The sequence below is a fragment of the Bombyx mori genome, chromosome 14 (assembly GCF_030269925.1).
Source record: "Bombyx mori chromosome 14, ASM3026992v2".
In the NCBI taxonomy this organism is placed as follows: domain Eukaryota; kingdom Metazoa; phylum Arthropoda; class Insecta; order Lepidoptera; family Bombycidae; genus Bombyx; species Bombyx mori.
Window position 1 is genome coordinate 8,043,492 of NC_085120.1, and position 20,748 is coordinate 8,064,239.

The following is a 20,748-nucleotide window of genomic DNA, read 5'->3' on the forward strand; positions in this document are numbered from 1 at the left end:
TGTTTACTCATTTAATTGTCTGGAAAGAACAGAAAATCTGATCCCATGGTAGTCCGCACGGGTAGGCCACCAACCACCAACTTGCATATTTCTGTCGTGAAGTAGTAATACGTTTCGGTTTGAAGGGTGGGGTAGTCGTTGTAACTATACTGAGACCTTAGAACTTAATACTACTACTCAACTCAAGGTGGGTGGCGCATTTATGTTATATGTCTATGGGCTCCAGTAACCACTTAACACCAGGTGGGCTGTGAGCTCGTTCACCCATCTAAGCAATAAAAAAGAAAAAATTGTAATATTTAATCTCAATCTGACGTTGATTCTGATTGTATTAATAGTATTCATAAAATACGTATATCTTTATTATTTTTCTTATCATTATATCGCTTAAAACGTTGAGCCTCTTCAGCTTTATTGGATGAGAGAAAGATTTTTAGCACTTTATTATCAGATTGACCTGTAGCTGTGAAACTGAACCCTCTATTGTTATATTCACAATTTCAAAAGGTTCAATTTACTTGAAAATTTTCAGTTGTATCTTTTTTTTTTCTGCTGTCTATTCGCAGGTAGACTAATGGGCTTTTCTAGACACTCACGGACTGGTTGATGATCTCAGCTCAACCTTGAGTTTCCTAACACTAGACCTAGCAAAAACAGTCCTTCACAGAATCTACCACAGGGATGGGAAAATCCGGTGAGAAACTTGGTGGGTTTTTTCTATGGGTAGACGTATCAAAGACGTTTCTTTGGCTTCTCGAATCAGTAGGGTTGTAAGTAGCGGCTCGACTGTGACTTTAGCATTGCTGATGTCTATGAGCGACAATAACCTCGTCTCCAAAAGCTGAAAGGTAGGCTTGTCTGCAAAACCAATAAGAAAATGTTGAAAGATGAACGTGTTTTCTAAGTTCTAAAACTATATTTATATACATACTAGCTGTACCCGTGCGCTTCGCTGGGTATTTAAAATTAACATTATTTTTCACCCCCACAGATTCTCATCATTAACGCCCCCGCAACTGGTGTAGGGAGTCCAACACTCATATAAATATTAGCCTATCCATTAAGTACATGTATTTTTTACATGGATACCAAGTTTCAAGTCAATCGGATGCACGGTTCGGTAGTTATAACGGAAAATCCGTAAAAACCACTGTAGATTTGATTTATATATTAGTATAGATTTTTTTTAATAAAACAAATTCCTTTATTCCTATACATTTAATTTAATTAATTTTTAAAACTCTTTTTCTTCTTTTTCTTCTTATTCGTCTGCAAGTCAAGCAAATCGTCTATTTCCTTCATGTCTTCACCTAAACGCTTCTCACCACTGAAAGGAAATATTAAATAAATAGTCCGATCTTGTTTTTTTTATAAAGGATAATTCACATAAAAAAGAATTATTAAATTGCAAGTATTGTAAAATATTGAAAATTATCTAATATATAAAATTCTCGTGTCACAGTTTTCGTTGCCATACTCCTCCGAAACGGCTTGACCAATTTTGATGAAATTTTTTGTGCTTATCCAGTATCTATGAGAATCGGCCAACATCTATTTTTCATCCCCCTAAATGGTAAGGGTGGTCCACCCCTAAATTTTATTTGTTATTTTTTAGACAAAAATTTTTGTTTTTATTTTTTTATGATACAGCATACAAAAATACGTATAACCCTAAATTTTCACCCCTCTACGATCAACCCTTATTTTTTATTTGCTAATTAAAAACTTTAAAATTTTTTGCGAGAATTTTGATTTTTATTTTGTCATGACGTAGAATAAAAAAATTCATATTACTCTGAAATTTTCACCCCTCTACGATCAACCCCTATTTTTTATTTGTTAATTATAAACTTAAATTTTTTTGGCAAGTTTTTTATTTTGTTTTGCCATGACTTAAAATAAAAAAAATCATATTACTCTCAATTTTCACTCTTATACGATCAACCCCTATTTTTTCATCCCGATTAATATATTTTTTATTCTATGCACAGATCCGGAACAAGGTTGCAAGATGGCAATCAAGTATTATAATTGTAGTACGATAAATTCTTATTCAGAGTTTATAATTTCAAGTTCTTTTAATTATGATTTTTTTTAAATTGAATTTGATCTCCCGCCCTCGCCGGTCGACTACTGATCAACTATCAATCGATCAGCTATCCCCGCCAGGTGTCACCACTCATCCAGCAAACATCACGTAGTAGGGATGAGGACGAAGCCGGTCTCCTGTCTTACTTACTCACTATATATCATAGATTATACACTTAATATATTTATGAGCATTTACTATACATTTTTCAGCCATGTTTTTTTGGTTTTATTTGTGTATCAATAGTATCAGTAGTTCAGTAGGTCTGAGAATCGGCTACTATCTATTTTTCATACCCCTAAGTGAAAAGGGTTGTCCACCCCAAACATTTATTTATTATTTTAATTTTTTGGATATTTTTTTTTGTTTATAATGAGGTTATTATGTGGTTAAATGAGGTTTTTTTTCTACAGTAGAATTTCCCTAGAAATCTTATTTAAGGCAACACAACGTTTGCCGGGTCAGCTAGTATTGTATATAATTTTAATAAATTTTTTATCAATCCCTGATTTTGGCTTGACCCGAATCAATTGAAAAGCATACCGTCATTGTCAAACCAAAATCTGCTGTGCACTTTTTGAGATTTTTACTTTTTGACCTTTTCGTATAGTTCACAGCCCTACCTACCGTATAAGAAAAACTGTTATGTGTCTATATCTTTAATATTTATCTATAGCTTTCATTTGATATAGTTCTTAAAAATTCACCTTCATATAAAATTTAATACGAAAATGTTTTTACTCCTTAATTCAAAATAGAGTTTTTGCACATGAGTCGACTATTATCAAAGCCGGCAATCTGACTTTTGGATAATTATTGGTAAATCAGAAAAACGAATTATTGACTTTGTATTCCATTGGCAGTCACAAAACTCTTCTGAACGACATCTTAGATAAATAATAGGTTAAGTATTAACCTTTATTTAATGCAGGTTTTGAACCGTATTCTTTGAAGGAGACGATTATAATAATATTCAAATCAATCTGTATTGACATATCAATAACATTTTTTTGTCCAAATGCACAGATTGCCACCTTTGATAATAGACGACTCACATAGCAGATTTTGGTTTGACAGCGACGATACAACGTTTTAAACACAAAATCAAACATAGGAAATAACTATATGAATGTACATTAATTTATTTCAATGCAAGTCCTTACGTACTTTGATTTAAGGAGCATATTCGTTTACCTTTTGACGGACAGTATGGTCTTCTGTTTGGTGCTGGCTAGAGCCTGTCCCCAATCTAGGTCACTCCCCTTGATGCGGTACTGAGATAAATCCTCTCCCATCAGTTTCGATAATTCTTTACGTTGTTTGCGCTCTAAGTCCTGCGACACATATTTTCAAGTCGATTGAATTTTATCGGAGAGCCAAAGAAAAATGGCGAGGTTTTCTTTGGCACAACAACAATGTATATTTGTGATAATAGTAAATATTTTTTCATATAAAATTTAATAAATTACCAAACAAAAATACTTCGAAAACGATAGAATTGACTTGCGATTAAAAAACATTTGTGAAAACAAACTATGATTTATTATTCAATTTAAAATTCGCCAATGAAAAAGATATTAATTCATTGTATATTGGGTTTTAGGAGACCGCTTCCGAAAACGAAGACAAACGATACACCGATACAACGAAACACCTTTGATGATCGAAAGGAAAAGAAATCGATCCTGATTTTAAAATAAATAAATATTTTAAATCATTTTATTAGCATTATTTACGCTCCAACATGTTTGTACAGCTAAACGAAACGATAGTTTCATAAAAAATACATTACTTCACTAAAAAAAACCAGCAATGAAACACAAAAACAAAAACAGCTGATGCTCGGGTCAACGAACTCCCGGGCGTCGCGCAGACTCGCACGACCGCACAAATACTTATTTACAACATTTGTCTAAATACTAACTATCATTAGTACTATCATCTGTCTTTGTTTTCGGAAGCGGTCTCCTAACACCCAGCCTAGCAAAGACTGGCAACACTAAAAGACTTATAATTAAAAAAAAAAGACTTAAGGGAAACAAAATCATTTATTCTTAAGCCAAACGAACACAGAACCTACGAAGACAAATCCGATAATTACCTTGGCGGCTTTAGACAGTTCGTCTTGTAGACTCTGCTGCACTGGCTGCGCCGCGCCCGAGGCCGCCTTGTCCTCTATTCCTATCTCTTTCGCGGCGGAATCTTCTAGAACCGCGTTCAGAGCCGCGTTGATCTTCTTCGAGGCCTCGTAGAACTTCGCCAGGATCTGAGAGCCGGGCAGGCCCAGTTCGGACGCTATGTCGTCGACGTCTTTCATTTGGAATCCCATTGCTATGAAGATTACCTGGAAACGGGTTAGTATATCGGCTTAGGAAATCGTTTAAGACGATGCCTTCATCTTATTTTTCGGTATCGCCCCACACGCCACCGGAGCAGAGTTCATACTATCTAGAACCCCCTTGGAATTACTGATGTTCATGAGCGATAACCATTTATCATCAGGTAGACCGTATGCTCGACTAATTCCAAAAAAAACGTTTTTTCTATGGTTAGCGAATTGTAGATGATACGAGGAGGCGTTTTTGTGTTCGCGGAATGGAGGATATAGGGTGGAAAAAAACCTGCAAGACGAATACATTTTTCGGATCTTTCAATTATACTATTTATACCTTTTTAGGAATTTTATAACGGCATGATATTCTATTTTATCCATATTTCACTTTTCACTCCCGATTATGTTGCTTGGTTGACGATAGCTCAAAGATTAAATGTCTGATAACAATGAAACCTTGTATTTATATTAATTATTTTTTTTAATGCTTAGATATTAGACCCTACCACCAGTATTGATGTCGGAAAAATAATGTAATAATAATAAGGCGAAATCAAATTGTAAAATTAGTTTTTATTATTTCTACAACCCTCAGATAGAGCTGAAGAAAATAATTTTTTTTATTGCATAGTTGGGAAACAAGCTCACAGCCCACCTGGTGTTAAGTGGTTACTGGAGCCCATAGACATCTACGACGTAAATGCGCCACCCACCTTGAGATATAAGTTTTAAGGTCTCTAATATAGTTACAACGGTTGCCCCACCCTTCAAACCGAAACGCATTACTGCTTCACGGCAGAAACAGGCAGGGTGGTGGTACCTACCCGTGCGGACTCACAAGAGGACCTCCAGTAAATTAATTATGAGTCACTAAACACGTTATCTTAATGAGCATAATCATCCCCCTCCAACCCTCTCATTACGCGAACTTAAAAATGCTCCCTCTTAAATAAGACATGCAATTCCCCCCTTAAAGGTTACATACATACATTACCCCCTTACAGGTAACAGTCATGGATAGAAAGCCAGTTCGTGAGCTCACCTTCTGAACTGCATCCAGCTTGATGGTCGACTTAGTGTGGAAGACGAGTTCGGCCAGCGGCTGCAGCAGGTCCGTGATGAGCCTGTAGTCGGCCTGTTGCTTGGAGTAGGCCTCGAGCCTGGACAGGTCGTGTCCTGTCAGGTACTGCTCTATCAAGTCCTTTGTCAGCACTGTGGCGGGGCAAATATTTTGTGATTATTGAATAGAATCTATACTAATATTATAAAGAGGAAAGATTTGTTTGTTTTTTTGTATTGAATAGGCTCCGAAACTACTGAACCGATTTAAAAAATTCTTTCACTGTTTGGAAGCTACACTATTCCCGAGTGACATAGGCTTTAATCTTTTTTGAAAAAAAATTGGGATTCTTATTAAAACTCCAATAATGTAGCCCAAGATGTAAAAAAATACCTAAATATTATGATATGACATAGACGATAGAATAAAATTAATGTACTACGAATTTGTAGAACACATTATTATTTACAAAAAGTGTCGCGAGAGCATATGTCTAACTACTATATTTATGCCGCAATAAGTGTTCTTTTATTTAAAAAAATAAAATAAACTCAAATATAGTTGAAATTTTTGTTATAGACCCGAGCGGAGCCGGAGTGGGCCGCTTGTGAAACAAAATCCAAAAATTCCACAAAGTCTTCCTACATTCTTACTCGGACGTTATTTCATATTAACTCATCTCGTTTATTCGTATTTCATTCCAATACATTACGATTTCAAATAAATCAACATATATAAAATGAAGAATTTTATAAGTTTGACACTGGCAACATCACAAGTCGATTGCCATACTGAAAAAAAAAACGACCGAATATGCTTCTTATATATTTTTATTTTATTGCATAGATAGGTGGACGAGTTCACAGCCAACCTAATGTTAAGTGGTTACTGGAGCCCATAGACATCTACTACGCAAATGCCGCCACCTACATTTGAGATATGAGTTCTAAGGTCTCAGTATAGTTACAACCTCTGCCTCACCCTTCAAACCGAAGCGCATTACTGCTTCACGGAAGAAATAGGTACAAGCACACCATATACCGGGTTTGTTAGTTTTGACGCTGTCAGTGACGAGCGTGGACAGTGCCAGCGCGGCGGGCAGCCTCCGCAGCGTCCGCGGCAGCAGGCGCGCCGCCCGCCGCGTGAAGTCCGCGCTGTAGGCGCCCAGCCACGCGGCGTCGCGCAGCGCCCGCAGCATTATGCACGAGTGCTCGCCCGTCAGCTCGTTCGCCTTTTGACTGACGCACAAAAAAAACGAAATGTTGCAATTGAAACTTATTATGCTGAGGCTACATTAGCGGGCGAACATTCGTGTCGCGTTGGCGCTTTTTTTTTTTATGTGAAACTTCTTTAGAATCGTGATGAAACGAAAAATAAGTCCGTAGTGTTTTTTTAATACAGCGCCATCTATGAGATTTTTTAATACTAACCTGTATGTGAATCCTCTTGTAATGAATTTTAATTTAGAATTATACGTGAAGTTAAAATATCAATTCACAGAGGGCGCTACCTCATACTATACAAGACTATTTACAATTATTTACTAATGACAAAATTTTACATATACTTAGACATTTAGGATAGTTGTATTTTAATTTTTGAAGGTTTCACTTCTACCACGTGCGACAGATTGCACACATGTTTTTTTTCTTTTTCTCCTACCTATGCTGATAGCCTTGAGAGGCTATTTCAGCTTCACCCTAACGCGTAGGCGAGCTCACGGGGCTCAAGCCGGAGTATTGCTAACACTGACACTAGCAAGAGTAGTGCTTCGCAGAATCTACCACCGGATCCGAAACGCGACCCACTGAGAAGATCCGGTGAGAAATTCAGTGGGCTGTGTCTATGGGTTAATTCGCTCGTTGAGCTCATCGTCGCAAGCGACGGGTTCGATGAGGACGGTGATCGGTGCTTGTGGTACCTAAAAGCACCGTTAATGGATCGGGACGTTGGCGTGCTAAAAACGTCGTGTACGGGCATACATTACGGCGGGCCAAGATTTGTCTCGTGTTGTGGTGTGCTGTGCGACAGAGACGTAATTTAAAATGGAGGGAGTAGTGGCGTTGCATTGTATATTGGTAAATTATTATTTCTTACAATTGTACATACGAGTATCATTTGCAAAATAATATGAACTCTATGGTATAGAAGAAAACAAGCACGTTCGTACAGCATTAAAGTCTGGACAATACTGAAGTGACGTAGGTGTAGCCACCCATCTTGAGATATAAGTTTAAGGTCTCAGTATAGTTACAACGGCTGCCCCGCCTTTCAAACCGAAACGCATTACTGCTTCACGGCAGAAATAGGCAGGGTGGTGGTACCTACCCGTGCGGACTCACAAGAGGTCCTACCACCAGTAATAAAACAATTCAGTTTATCGTCAATTATTATTATTATTATTTTTTAGCGCCCCTATTTTTTCTACCTACTTAAAAACTACTATAGCGAGAGCTCAGCCGTTGTCTAACAGTCCTCCTAGATGAAATTACAAATCGCCTCCCAAGCCTTTTCAACACAACGCCCCCATTTTTTTTGGGTCTCTTACCGCCCCCCATTGGGCCAGCAGCGCCCACAAGGGGGCGTTATCGCCCACTTTGGAAATAGCTGATTTAAATAATCGATGAAGTACCTCAGATAAACCGGAACGTATTTCTGCGACTTCCAGAACCTCAACAGATCTTCGGTGAGACCGAAGCTGGTGCCGAGGTAGTCCAAGTTCTCGGGCCGGACTTCTGTCAAACGTTTCAGCAGTGTCGGCGGTTTCGATCTGGAATCGTTCAAGCAAAAAACTAAATAACCCTCATTCAAATACGGTATGTTTTCGCTCGCTCTAAAAACAAAATATTTAAGACATACCTTCACAATAGCGAAACGTAAAATAGTTATTTTTCGTAATTGAATGCAACAGTATCTGTGACGTCATTTGAGGTTAAAATTATTGACAAGCTAGTCATAGATTATGCAATAATATTCGATTTTTTTTTACAACCAATGTTAGAGTTACCTTTTGTTCAGGCCAGTGCCATCAATTCTTTTATAGCATATGTCAAAGATGTTAGCCTTCTAAGGCGCTAAGCATCACTGTATAGTAACATATTATTGTATTCACTACCCGCTCTTCAAGCACACTTTACATCTCTCAATTTAAATAATATAAGAATAATATCAAGTGCTGGAGTTTTATTACCACAAGAAACTCCCTTATGTATCTCAAGCCGGTACGCATTTAGTGTTTTGAAATCCAATAATTCATTATATTATAATGGTATACAATTTGAAATATATTGTTTATAACAATGAACAAATTGAGGGTAGTTTCGTTAAATTTTTAGGATCTTATTATATTATACGGATTTTATATTATTATATTATATTATCTTATTATACGGACCTCGGAGCGATGGTCTCTGTCTGCAGCGTGCTCTGTGCGTCTGTCTGTCTGTCTGTCTCTGCGTCGGAGGCGTCCTCGTCCAGGCACGGAATGTCTCCGCTGTAGTAGGCGGCCAGCTGCTGCAGAGCTCTCTTGCCGTACCCCATCTATGATGCACAATCTAATGATATACTGGTCACCTTCATTAAATAAAGTATCAGTTATCCCAACTGTAAAGCGTGAGATAGAATTATTAAAATCGAAAATATAAAACTAGATTAGCTTGTAATATTTTTTTTACATAGTACTTGCAATAATTACAAAGCATTTTGTTGATAATGTTTCTTATTTTAAATTGTAACTACGCGTATTATTGCGATAAGGTCGGATGTGTATGATAGTTCTAATAAAAAAAACATTTCAAAACTTTCTCGATTTTTAATGCTAATCGGTAGCCTGCGAAGTAACCAAATTGGGCCACAAAACAGTCAAACATTTCCGTTGAAGAGTGAGGCGGTTTTCATTATTACAATTCAGATTGAGTCTTCGTGTCTCAAGTGACATACAAGCCGTAACTGCATACCTACGTACCATTGTGACACAAAAAAGAAGATATATTTACGTAACTAGAGTTTCGTGTAATCGACTTAACAATTTGCGTAGGGCGACTTAAAAAAATAATACATGAATTCGTATTAAAGTGATTTGATTCGGTTCTTGTTGTTTGACACCGGAGTAAATGAATCCACAGACACAGCCCACTGAGTTTTTCGCCGGATCTTCTCAGTGAGTCGCGTTTCCGATCCAGTAGTAGATTCAGCGAAGCACTGCTTTTGTTAGGGTTCGTGTTAGCAACGTCGTCAGGTTTGAGCCCCGTGAGCTCACCTATTTGTTATGGCTACGCTGAAATAAATGGTCTCTCTAGACCAGCCTTTCCCAAAGTGGGCGATAACGCCCTCTTGTGTCCGCTGCAGGCCTAAAGGGGGGCGGTAGGAGACCTCGAAAGAAACGGAGGCGTTGTGTAGAGGCTTGGGAGGCGGTTTGTAATTTCCTCTAGAAGGACTCTTATGCCCGTATCTTTAGACGTTTCGTAAAATAGTCCTCCACTCTTAACTCATCCGATGATGCTCGAGAATTCCCTCCAAACTTACTCGAGTTTGGTATTTTTAGTCGACCATTACAATATTCCTCAACTGTCCTCGAGTGAGGTAATAATGATGAAAATTTGATCAAGCTAGCATCAAACCCATAGAGTTCTTTAGTCTATGGTCATTGTTTAATGTCAAAGTCAAGCTGCCGCTGTCTGTTTGACACTAGATGAACTTGTTTGATGTTTTTGTTGCTGTGTTATTCGTAAATATATGTGCGTGCGGTAAATCTGAAAGTGTATTATTTATTTTCTAACCTGTTATTACTTCGATCAATAATACTACTAGATTCGCGATTAGCGCTTCAAAAGCGGCCCGAAAAATAAGACCACAAATAAATTTGTGGTCTTATTTCAAATTAGTATGGTCCAATCATAGCCAACACTAAGACGTCAAAACGCTGCAATGCGCGTTCAAAAACTGAGTAAAAAACCACCGTAACACCAAGGTTTTGGAAGGAATATCTTTTTTTGGTAAATTTATATTATTAAGTGTTTTTCATAAAATAATAAACACAATTATATTGTAAATAAAACACAATTTACGAATATTGTAATTGTTTGGCCAATGTTTGCAACAAGGCACCAACTATTGTAACAAACATCACCTATTCTTGGACAGGGAATGCATAGAGTAGTTTTGTTATTTTATAATGTTATTTTTGTTTGTAGATTTCCTAGTAGCCCCTTGTCGCTGTGCACAATGGATATAATATATTGTCGCGAAAGAAAGAGGAGAAGAAATATAGAACTCTTATAAAAATTCTAGAATTGTTCAATGGTGGTGGCAAATCAATGCAAAAAAGTATTAAAAAAACTTTATATGTATGTGTAAATATTTTAAGCGTATATGCTGAAAAGGATTTGTTTTCTGGGGGAAACGAACACAGCCATAAAATAAGCCTAAATTAAACTGATTATAGAAAAATTCATTGATATAAGATTACATTATATTTGTAAAAAGAAACCGCTCATATAAAAATGACTTCAAAAAGACAGCTTTATAACAAACTGAATCTGTTTAAAGGTAATTAAACCTACATTATTGTTTTAATTACTTCTGTATAAAGAATACGTGGAAAACATGTTTCGTGTTTCCTTTCATATTTTTTTTACTTTATTCAATTTTATTTTTTATCACCTATTTGTTGTAATAGCGGCAATGTAAAATATTATCTACTACTTTTTTGAATCGGTCAAAAATAGTTGCGACCATACAAAACAAACCTAAAACAAATATGTATATTCTGCAACTCTATGTCTTTCAATACTTACTGTGTTCTGAGCATTGAAATGTAATACCAAGAACTACATCTAGTTCCACAATACAATAAGCACGAAATTTTAAACAAATATTTTTAACCTTATAAATTAGGCTTTAAGTATCATTTTAGAATAAATATTTTTGTACTGATGACTTTTTATGTTCAAGTGACATTTTAAATTTATTCCATAATATTCTTTTTCTGACGAAAGGACCTAAATACATATATTTTGCAATGGTAATTAAACTTTATGTTTAAGTATTAAGGTTTATAATAAACTGAAGTCGTTAACATTATTAAACTTTTTTCTAAGAAATGAAGATGTTTTCGTGTCTGCAAACGTGGCCACTGGAGCGTCTTATTTTTGTTCCTGATCCGTAATCTAGTACTATTATTGATCGAAGTGTTATTATTTTAGATTTCGGATCCGGCTTTGTATTTTTATTCGCCGCTTTTGTGTGATTTTGGTTGCATCGTGTTGTTGAAGTGCTTTTCCACAACCACCAGTTTTATATTATATAAATAAAACTTATAATCGCATTGACTTTATTTATCAGGTAGTAAGCAAAATATGTCTCATAGGTAGGTAAATAAAATAAAGAGTTTCAAATGTCTAACCTCGAACTATTTACTTTATTAATAAATATTATCAAAGTTAAATTATTAAAATATGCGGGAATCATGCACAGATCCAGGCCATTGCACAACAATATCATATATTTCCATTTGCGGTCCACATACTATTTGGACATTAATAGAAAACCAGCCTTGAGGAACGTTCAAGGTACGTCGCGACGTACCTTAACTTGACAGTTGGCTTACTTCACTCCGGTTAGGAAAATTTTCCAAGGACGTTTGAGTGGAGTTTATTTTTACGACTAAGCATACCAAAACGCGCGTTGGAGGTTGAGTCGAGTCGAGTTAAGCTCGTGTAAACGACTAAAGATACGGGTGTTAGACATCGACTGAACTCTCGGTATAGTGGTTTTTAAGTAGGTGAAAAAATGAGAGCTCTAAAAATTATTTATTCTCAAAGTGGGCAGTAGACAAAATAAATTTGGGAACCCCTGCTCTAGACCATCAGCTTAGGTAGGAAAAAAAATTAATTGTGTGACGTTGTTTACCCGCTGGTAGGCAGGATGCGTGGCGATCCTCACGATCCTGGCGCCGGACAGCTTCGGGAAGTCCTTGTCGCCAAACTGCTCGCAGATGTTCCAGGGTATGAGGTCGCCCGCCGCCTTGCGACCCCGGCCGAGGCTGTCCCGCACCGACCTGTCCGTTTCAATTGAGATTTACTGACAGTGACTTTTTGGCGGGAACGCGAGGAGTAAAGTTGTGCGATTTGTTTTATTTTGTCTATTTAGTGTTTCTTCAGGTTTAAATGTGTAATAACGGTGGTTCATTAACTGTTTAATATCTGTGAAAATGCACAAGTGTGGGAAAATGAAACAAAGCCGCTGGACGTAGCTTCTCGGGATCCTCCAAAAAGTACACTGAAAAAATCTCAGTAAATGACCACCATTTTACTGAGATTAAATTTCATCCCATATCATCTCATTTCATTTAATTTCATCCCAGTTGATTAATGTCTCAAATTAATCATCTTCATTTCACATTTCATTTCACTCTATATTATCATTGTTCATAAAAATAAGAACATAAATTAAAATAAGACATGACCTAAAAGTCTTAGTTACCAGGTCATAAAATCCCTTACAAAAATGTACTGACTGTACTTTTTACTCTGAAGTACGTGAGTACGTACGTAGTCTCGTGAGCCCACATGGATGAGTACCACCACCCTATTTCAGCCGTTAAGCAATAATGCATTCCGAAGGATGGGAGCGATTACATCGTTGACGTCTATGAGTTCTGGTTACGACCGTTTTCCAATTACAGCACAAGAGCGCGTTATGCGGCATTAACCATTACTTAATGCTAGTTTTCCAATTACAGAGCATAATGCGACTCAGTGACGCACAATGCCGAATATACTGAAGCTTAGTTGAGCATTATGCCGCATAATGCGCTCTTGTGCTTTAATTGGAAAACGGCCTACTACTGAACACTAAATGGCCCACGACAATCTAAGCCGCTTCGAGGCTAACGTCGAACAGATATCGTGGTAAAAATTCAAATACCCACAGATTGGTTTCGAACAGTATGTTTATACAAATATTGACTATTAAGAATACAATTGCATCAAGTGTACATGGTATTCATATAGTCCGTACACTAACGAACAACAGGATCGTACTTGTCGGATATGTTTCCCTCTAGGCACAGTTGCAGCACGCACAGCAGCTCGGGCAGGGCGGCGGCGCGGGGCGGGGGGGCTAGCAGCACGAAGAGGCAGTGCGCAGGCGCGTCCGCCAGCAGCTGTAGGTCGTTGGGACTGTTCTGCGGACACACCACCCTCATGGTCACACGGGTTCGACTCGGCCGCGACCGGTGTGCTTACTGCAACGTTTTTAACGTTCTCGATAGCGTAAAAGTTAACTCGAATTTGTATGGAGTTGGAGCAGCGCCCCTAGCGGCAAACGTTCCGTTATGGGAATTCACTCAGAGGTCGTTTTAAAAAAGGAAACTTTTAGGATACGAACTATTTTATTTGATTTATACAATATGGATGATATACGTAAATCTCAGAGCAACCCCGGCAGCGGCACCCGTACTCTAAGACAGTTCACTCTCTACCTTTTCTTCGATCTCCTGTAAAGTCTCCACCTCGGATCGTCTAGTCAGCGGTTCGAGGGTATCAGCGTTTTAGGGTTCAGTACAGAGATGTAACAGTTCCCACTCCATACAAATTTCAATTAACTTTTACGCTATCGAGAACGTTCAAAAACTCGCACTAAGCACACTAGGCGGTGAAACGCGCGGTCGACTCGTATTGAGCAAATGCATTGAAGTAGTTATGAATATCTTTTTTTTCCTACCTAGCTGAGAGCCTTGAGAGGCTATTTCAGCGTAACCTTAACTAGTAGGTGAGCTCACGGGGCTCAAACCTGACGACGTTACTAACACGAACCCTAGCAAGAGCCGTGCTTCGCAGAATCTACCACCGGATCGGAAACGCGACCCACTGAGAAGATCCGGCGACAAACTCGGTGGGCTGTGTCTGAGGATTAATTTACTCGTCGAGCCCTTCATCGAAAACGACGGGTTCGACAAGAACGATGACCGATGCTTGAGGTACCTAAAAGCACCGTTAGTGGATCTGGGGGATCCGAAATGACGTGTTTAGGGTGACGTCGACTGCTTTCCATTCTGTCCGCAGGATCGGGAATGTAGTTACCGGCGGCCACGATGAGAGGGTTCTCGTGTCGTGCCGCTTTGTCGAAGTGGGTATAGCGTAAAAGTTAACTCAAATTTATATGCAGTTGGCAATAGTGCCCCAGCGGCAAACGTAGGCAAACGTTCCAATTCCATACAAATTTGAGTTAACTTTTACGCTATCGAGAACGTTAAAAAACTGGCACTAAGCACACTGATCGGTGACACGCGCGGTCGACTAGTATCGAGCAAATGTAATACATTGAAGTATAGTTATGAATATCGAATCTTATGCATGTCTTTAATTAGTTGTTATAAACAGAAATATTTTTGTTCAAAGGATAAAATGTCTCTCATACGAATATTTCGTAAAATGTCTCTCATACTCATACGAAATAAATACATATCGAGGGGTGAAAGGTTTTTAGGATTTTAGGATTTGGTTTACGCATTTATCTTTGTAATTAAACGTCCATTTTAATTGGTATTAGCATCAATAGTTCATTATTTTCAATTGAACTTTAATTAAGTTTACTCCATTCAAATAGATGAAGAAGCTTTTTTGTTATAATATTTCTTCCAAATTTTAAACTTTAAATGGCTCTCTTAAATCAACAAGCCTTCCACCACTCGGTATGTATCTGTTATATATAATTATATCGATATACCTTATAGTGACTGGCTACGTAAATGGAGACTAGTCGATGTAAGAACGCCTCGGCCGCCTTGTGATAGCAGAACAGCGCGTCTCTGTTCACTCGGTACAGCTCGCAGGCGGCGGGGGGCGGAGCGCCCACCCCCATGGACGGGGGCGGCGCCTCCAGGCACAGGAGCGAGTTCAGCCATGATTCTATTGGATCCCCGGTGCGATAACGAATCGGTTCGTCCAGTTTTATCTGGAAATGTTTTTATTAAGTCTCTACCTTTGATATCCAGCACGTAATAATTTTGATTCTGTTTTTAAAGGACACAGGAAAAAGAAATTATAAATATATATATAATTTATATTGCTTATATGGGTCGACGAGCTCACAGCCCACCTAGTGTTAAATGGTTACCGGAGCCCATAGACATCTACAGCGTAAATGTGCCACCCACCTTGAGATATAAGTTCTAAGGTCTCAGTATAGTTACAATGGCTGCCCCACCCTTCGAACCGAAACGCATTACTGCTTCACGGCAGAAATAGGTGGGATGGTGGTACCACGCAGACTCTTATTTTCTTAATGATAATCAGTGAAGATAATATTTACCGGAGGAGGGGCATTATGTTGGGTCTGTAGCTGTGCGAAGAGCTTCAAGGACAGAGCCCGTCCGGTGCCTTCATATCCGGAGACAGTGGACGACAGCAGAGCAAGTGGGGCCTTCTGTGCGGCCGCGGCTACGTGCACCAGCGGGATGGCTGCGGCTTCATCCACCAGCACCAGGTCAGCAGCCGACAGTAGGGAGTGATCGTCTGGGGTTATGTACTACAAGAAAAAATGAAATTTATTGTTTCCACGTTGTAGTTGCTTTTATTTGCTTACTTCGGATTGTTATTTATCAATCTTTATTTCAGAATAAAATTTATTTTATAGTTCGCTGTCCATTGTCTCCAGGACATAGCCTCTCAAGGCGATCAGCATAGGTAGGAAAAAAAATAGGAATTTGGCTATTCATTATCAAGTTTGAGCCTCTAGTTTTAAAAAAATCATTCGATTTTGTTTGTTATACCTAAAAAAATTACTTCCTAGAAACAACCATACATATTTAATGTCTTAAAATCAAATTTATCACTATAATTTAATTGCATGAATACAATACATACTTGTACGGTCTGTCTAGAGTTCCTAGCGATATTGACTCTGACAATGGCCTTCTTGAAATCCGGATTCGTTGACCTCACGATGTTATAATCAATGTGCTCTTGGTACAAGCAAGCGTCGAGACCCCTGAGTAGGAACTCGAATAGGGTGATCAAGTTCTCGGGATGGGGAGAGGTCACGTAGATGTTGACGTAGCCGAGAGCTACGGCGGCCGCTACGGCGAGCCCCAGGCATGCAGACTTACCGCGACCACGGGCGGCCGTCAAGCAGTGCGGAGGCCTGGGATAGTTAATAAATCAAATATACATCTGTTGCAATATTTTTTTTAATTAATATTGATTGCAATAGAATAAAGCGCTGTCCTATGACTTAAAATAGAACAAAAAATGACTTTTTTGCAAGAACAAGCAAAAAATCATTTGAACTTTTCGTTCGACTTCTGAAATTCTTATTCGACTTCATTAAAAACTTTTACAGTTTAATTGTGCTGTTTTTTTTTTGTTATTATATTATTTGTGACCTTTTAAATAATGCACACTTTTCGTGGTCACGGACATCGATATTTTTATATTGTGAAAAACTGAATCAGACTCAACGATATGGCTTTGACTTAAATATGTAAAATTTAAATGAATTATAAAAAAATTCGACACTGAACTACCGTAATTCTTACCTTGATTGCTTGTCTGCTAGTGTGTTGATGAGTGCAATCAGGGCCGTTGCCTGGTCATATGTCCGAGTTAAAGCCACTAACGGTCCTGCAGGTGGAGAGTCGGATAGTGATGATATGAGCTCAGTCAATTTTGGGTTAACACGCTAGAACAATATTATATGACTTAATATAATGTACAAGACATGACAATGTGTTAAATTTGTTATTAAATAGAATGAAAGACTGCGTTTGTTTTAGGATAAAGAATGGTGTACCGGCTTGAGATACATAAGGGAGTTTCTTGTGGTAATAAAACTCCAGCACTTGATATTATTCTTATAATATTTAAATGGAGATGTACAGCGTGCTTGAAGAGCGGGTAGTGAATGAACGAATGATAGTGAAATACATTAAGTTATTAAGCTGTGATGCTTAGCGCCTTGGAAGGCTAGCATCTTTGACATTGCTCTAAAATAATTGAAGGCACTGGCTTGAACAAATGGCTTATAAGAGGTTTTAATTAAGAACAGAAGATATCTGGTGACTTAAAATACTAGGTTATTTACTATTCGAAATAGCAAATAATAAAGTGGAGTGAAAACTGCTGCAAGAGGACTTTGTGAATTGAGATTGGCCTAAAGGGCTGTGTTTAAAAATAATCAAAAAGCAAAATGATATATTCTACAAATGTTTTCTCTGTCTAGTATTTTTTTTTACATTGACGTAATTATATTTTATTTTATTTAATGGGACACTCAGTCCCCAAATACCAAATATCTTTCATTATGATATTGACTCTGAACTGAAATCTAACACAGACATAGTGTTTGTGGTATTGTAGTCAGAGTCACCAACCAAATTACAATGAGCCGATCGAAATGAAATTTGCATTACATATATAAATTTTATAATTTTATCTCTCAAAATTCATAACCATTTTGTTGGCCTCCATTGTATTCATCAAAATAATATATAAATTACTATTAAAATTTCAAAAATCTATTTGTTACCTCTGGTGTAGCATCTACAGGGTCGATTTGGGCGGTTTTGGATGATATCGGCAGAACCGTCAGTGAATCATCAAGTACCAAACATCTAGGGTTATCTGCTAGAGACAATAGAAATCTTTCATTGAAACGATTGACCACTGTGTCATAAGCTTCAGTTTTGAATCTGTAAATTAAATATAAATTTTATTTTATTTCTCTTAAAAGTATTATAAAATTTATTGTGAAAATATTAAATTAACTAAAATTGTAGTTGTCACTGGACGTTTATACTGTTCTCATGAGATTATAATGATATGGTATTTAAATGTAGTAGGGCAATTTGCATTTTAATTGGGATCAATTATTGTAGAGCAACTCTTCAAGAGAGCTTGTCAATTCGTGTATATAAATAATAATAATACAAATGGCACAACATACTTTATTTAAAAGTTATTTTTTTCATTACAGTATTGTATTAGAAACTAGAGACCCGCCCTCGCCTCGCTTCGGAAACTGTAATTTATTATTGATTTCTCCACTATTTAATGGATATTATTATAAATATAAACCTTCCTCTTCAATCACTCTATCTATTAAAAAATACCGCATCAAAATCCGTTGCGTTGTTTTAAAGATTTAAGCATACATAGGGATATAGGGACAGAGAAAGCGATTTGTTTTATACTGTGTAGTGATTATATAATATTATTATAGATAGTATAGATATGTATTTAGTTTCTTATATAAGGTACTCACAAAACGCCCTACCACCATCACTAGTACCTAATTACAATTTTGCCCCTATGTATGGACAGACAGATATAGGGACAGAGAAAGCGACTTTGTTTTATACTATGTAGTGATTAAGAACAGAATAATACCTTGAGTGTACATCCATTGTTATTGAATGTAGTTGTCTCAGAGAATCCATGGTTTTAAGTAAGAATATTATAAGACCACCCCCTTCTACAGTTTCAATTGTTCGTGCCATCAAATTGGGGGTGAGAGCTTCAAAATCCTAAAAATAAACGTCATATACATTAAACCAAAAATTTGACCTCATGTCAGATCATCATTGGTTTTTGTCTTTTTATATTGCTTAGATGGATGGACGAGCTCACAGCCCACCTGGTGTCAAGTGGTTACTGGAGCCCATAAACATCTACAGCGTAAATGCGCCACCCACCTTGAGATATAAGTTCTAAGGTCTCAAGTATAGTTACAACAGTTGCCCCAACCTTCAAACCGAAATGCATTACTGCTTCATGGCAGAAATAGGCAGGGTGGTGGTACCTACCTGCGCGGACTCACAAGAGGTCCTACCACCAGTAAAAAATTAAAATTTAATTTAAAAATTGAAAGTTTTTTTACTGTTTGCATTTTACCATGAAAAAATGTAGTTACTGGATGGTAGCCAATAACCAAATTTTACATGAGCCACTCTAGTTTTTGGTGTAGCTTTATATGGCATACCTTTCAAAACATGTCTTTTTAATTTGTAACTTACTTGCAAAACGCAAACTCCATATGTCTGACCGAGCATTGCATGACTTTCTGAATAATATCTACCGTGAATAGTAGTGGCCACTCTGAATGCATCAAACAGTGATTCTTCGGAGACTTCCAGTTTTCCAGCTGCTATTTTCTTGGCTCTTTTACGACCATGACTAAAAGGAATTCATTTATAATCAATATTCTTAAAGTATGAAATCATGTATTGTTTTGGGTAGTTAACTATTGTTACAATACAATTGTCTAAAAATTGTTACTTACTTGCTAATTGCTTCATCTTTGTTCTTATAGCACCAGAGTACTGTTGGCCTAGCCTTTACTGTCGATTTGACTAACATATCATATAAAATGGGCACCTGAAATAAGTTTTTTTAAGATTTTTTGTTAAATTGATTTAAAATGCGATTTGCGTGACACGTCTTGCTGGATATAGATAGCTAATGTACCAATTGTTCTGATTGCAACTTGATATCTCAGTTGATCGAAGCTCAGGCAGGAATAATTGTTGTGGTGTCTGAGAAATTTTAATGATAGAAATGTTTTTTTCTCACAGAAAAATTAGTTACATTTAGAAATATAATATGTGCATCACAAATTTTAATACCGTACATTTTCATAAATATAAAGCCAATATTCAAATATCAATGTAGATATGTATTACAATTGTATTGTTTTTAGATACTTAAGTTTTAAAGACAGGAAAAGTACATAGGTACTTGTATACTGTGTACTTGTATCTGCTTAACATGAAGTCTTTAATTTTATCACCATGCTTATTTTATTATTTGAAGAATTTTTCATTTACCTGATCTCTGCTTTTGTCTCCAATGAGAAGAAACATGGTGCGATGGCCAAGTTTAACTCCATTCTCTATCATAACCCTGATACGATTATCAATTTTCTTTTTCACCATTTTCGGATATGTTCAATCAAATCTATTAAACTAGGTAGCGTTAAATATTGTTTAAAATTTTATAACCTAAAATTCAAAACAAAAGCACACTTCATGTTATTTGTTTGATTGATCTAATAGACAGGCAAAGACAATACAGCCCATACTACCAAGACTTATTACAAAAGCTGAAGCCAAGCTTATTAATGTAAGGTAAACTAAAAGTAGACGAAACGAGATTTGAAGATATAAGTAAGGCGAGACTAGACTAGACAAGCTCGGACTAGACTAGACCAGAACAGGCTAGGCCTGACCAGGCTAGGTCTAGACCAGACTAAACTAGGCTAAACTATATA

The 20,748-nt window shown here is 37.2% G+C and overlaps 1 protein-coding gene across 1 annotated transcript; it reads right to left on the reverse strand.

Annotated features, from left to right (window-relative positions):
* Positions 1 to 1,203: 1,203 nt before the first annotated feature.
* Positions 1,204 to 20,748, reverse strand: LOC101744824 (RNA cytidine acetyltransferase). Its single transcript, XM_004922629.5, has 18 exons — positions 20,306 to 20,748; positions 19,762 to 19,856; positions 19,496 to 19,655; positions 18,870 to 19,006; positions 18,010 to 18,172; positions 17,021 to 17,163; positions 16,350 to 16,626; positions 15,796 to 16,011; positions 15,211 to 15,438; positions 13,524 to 13,666; positions 12,391 to 12,538; positions 8,876 to 9,021; positions 8,114 to 8,251; positions 6,523 to 6,719; positions 5,464 to 5,633; positions 4,191 to 4,433; positions 3,284 to 3,423; positions 1,204 to 1,327 (listed from the first exon to the last, which is right to left on the reverse strand). The coding sequence occupies exons 1-18, from the start codon at positions 20,411 to 20,413 to the stop codon at positions 1,228 to 1,230; spliced, it is 2,952 nt and encodes a 983-aa protein (XP_004922686.2). The 5' UTR covers positions 20,414 to 20,748; the 3' UTR covers positions 1,204 to 1,227.

Coding starts and splice junctions, on each gene's coding strand:
- LOC101744824 (XM_004922629.5), bottom strand. CDS start 20,413: ATGGTGAAAAAGAAAATTGATAATCGTATCAGGGTTATGATAGAGAAT. Junction 19,656..19,761: donor AAAGATGAAGCAATTAGCAA/GTAAGTAACAAT, acceptor AATTCCTTTTAG/TCATGGTCGTAAAAGAGCCA. Junction 3,424..4,190: donor AACTGTCTAAAGCCGCCAAG/GTAATTATCGGA, acceptor TATGTGTCGCAG/GACTTAGAGCGCAAACAACG.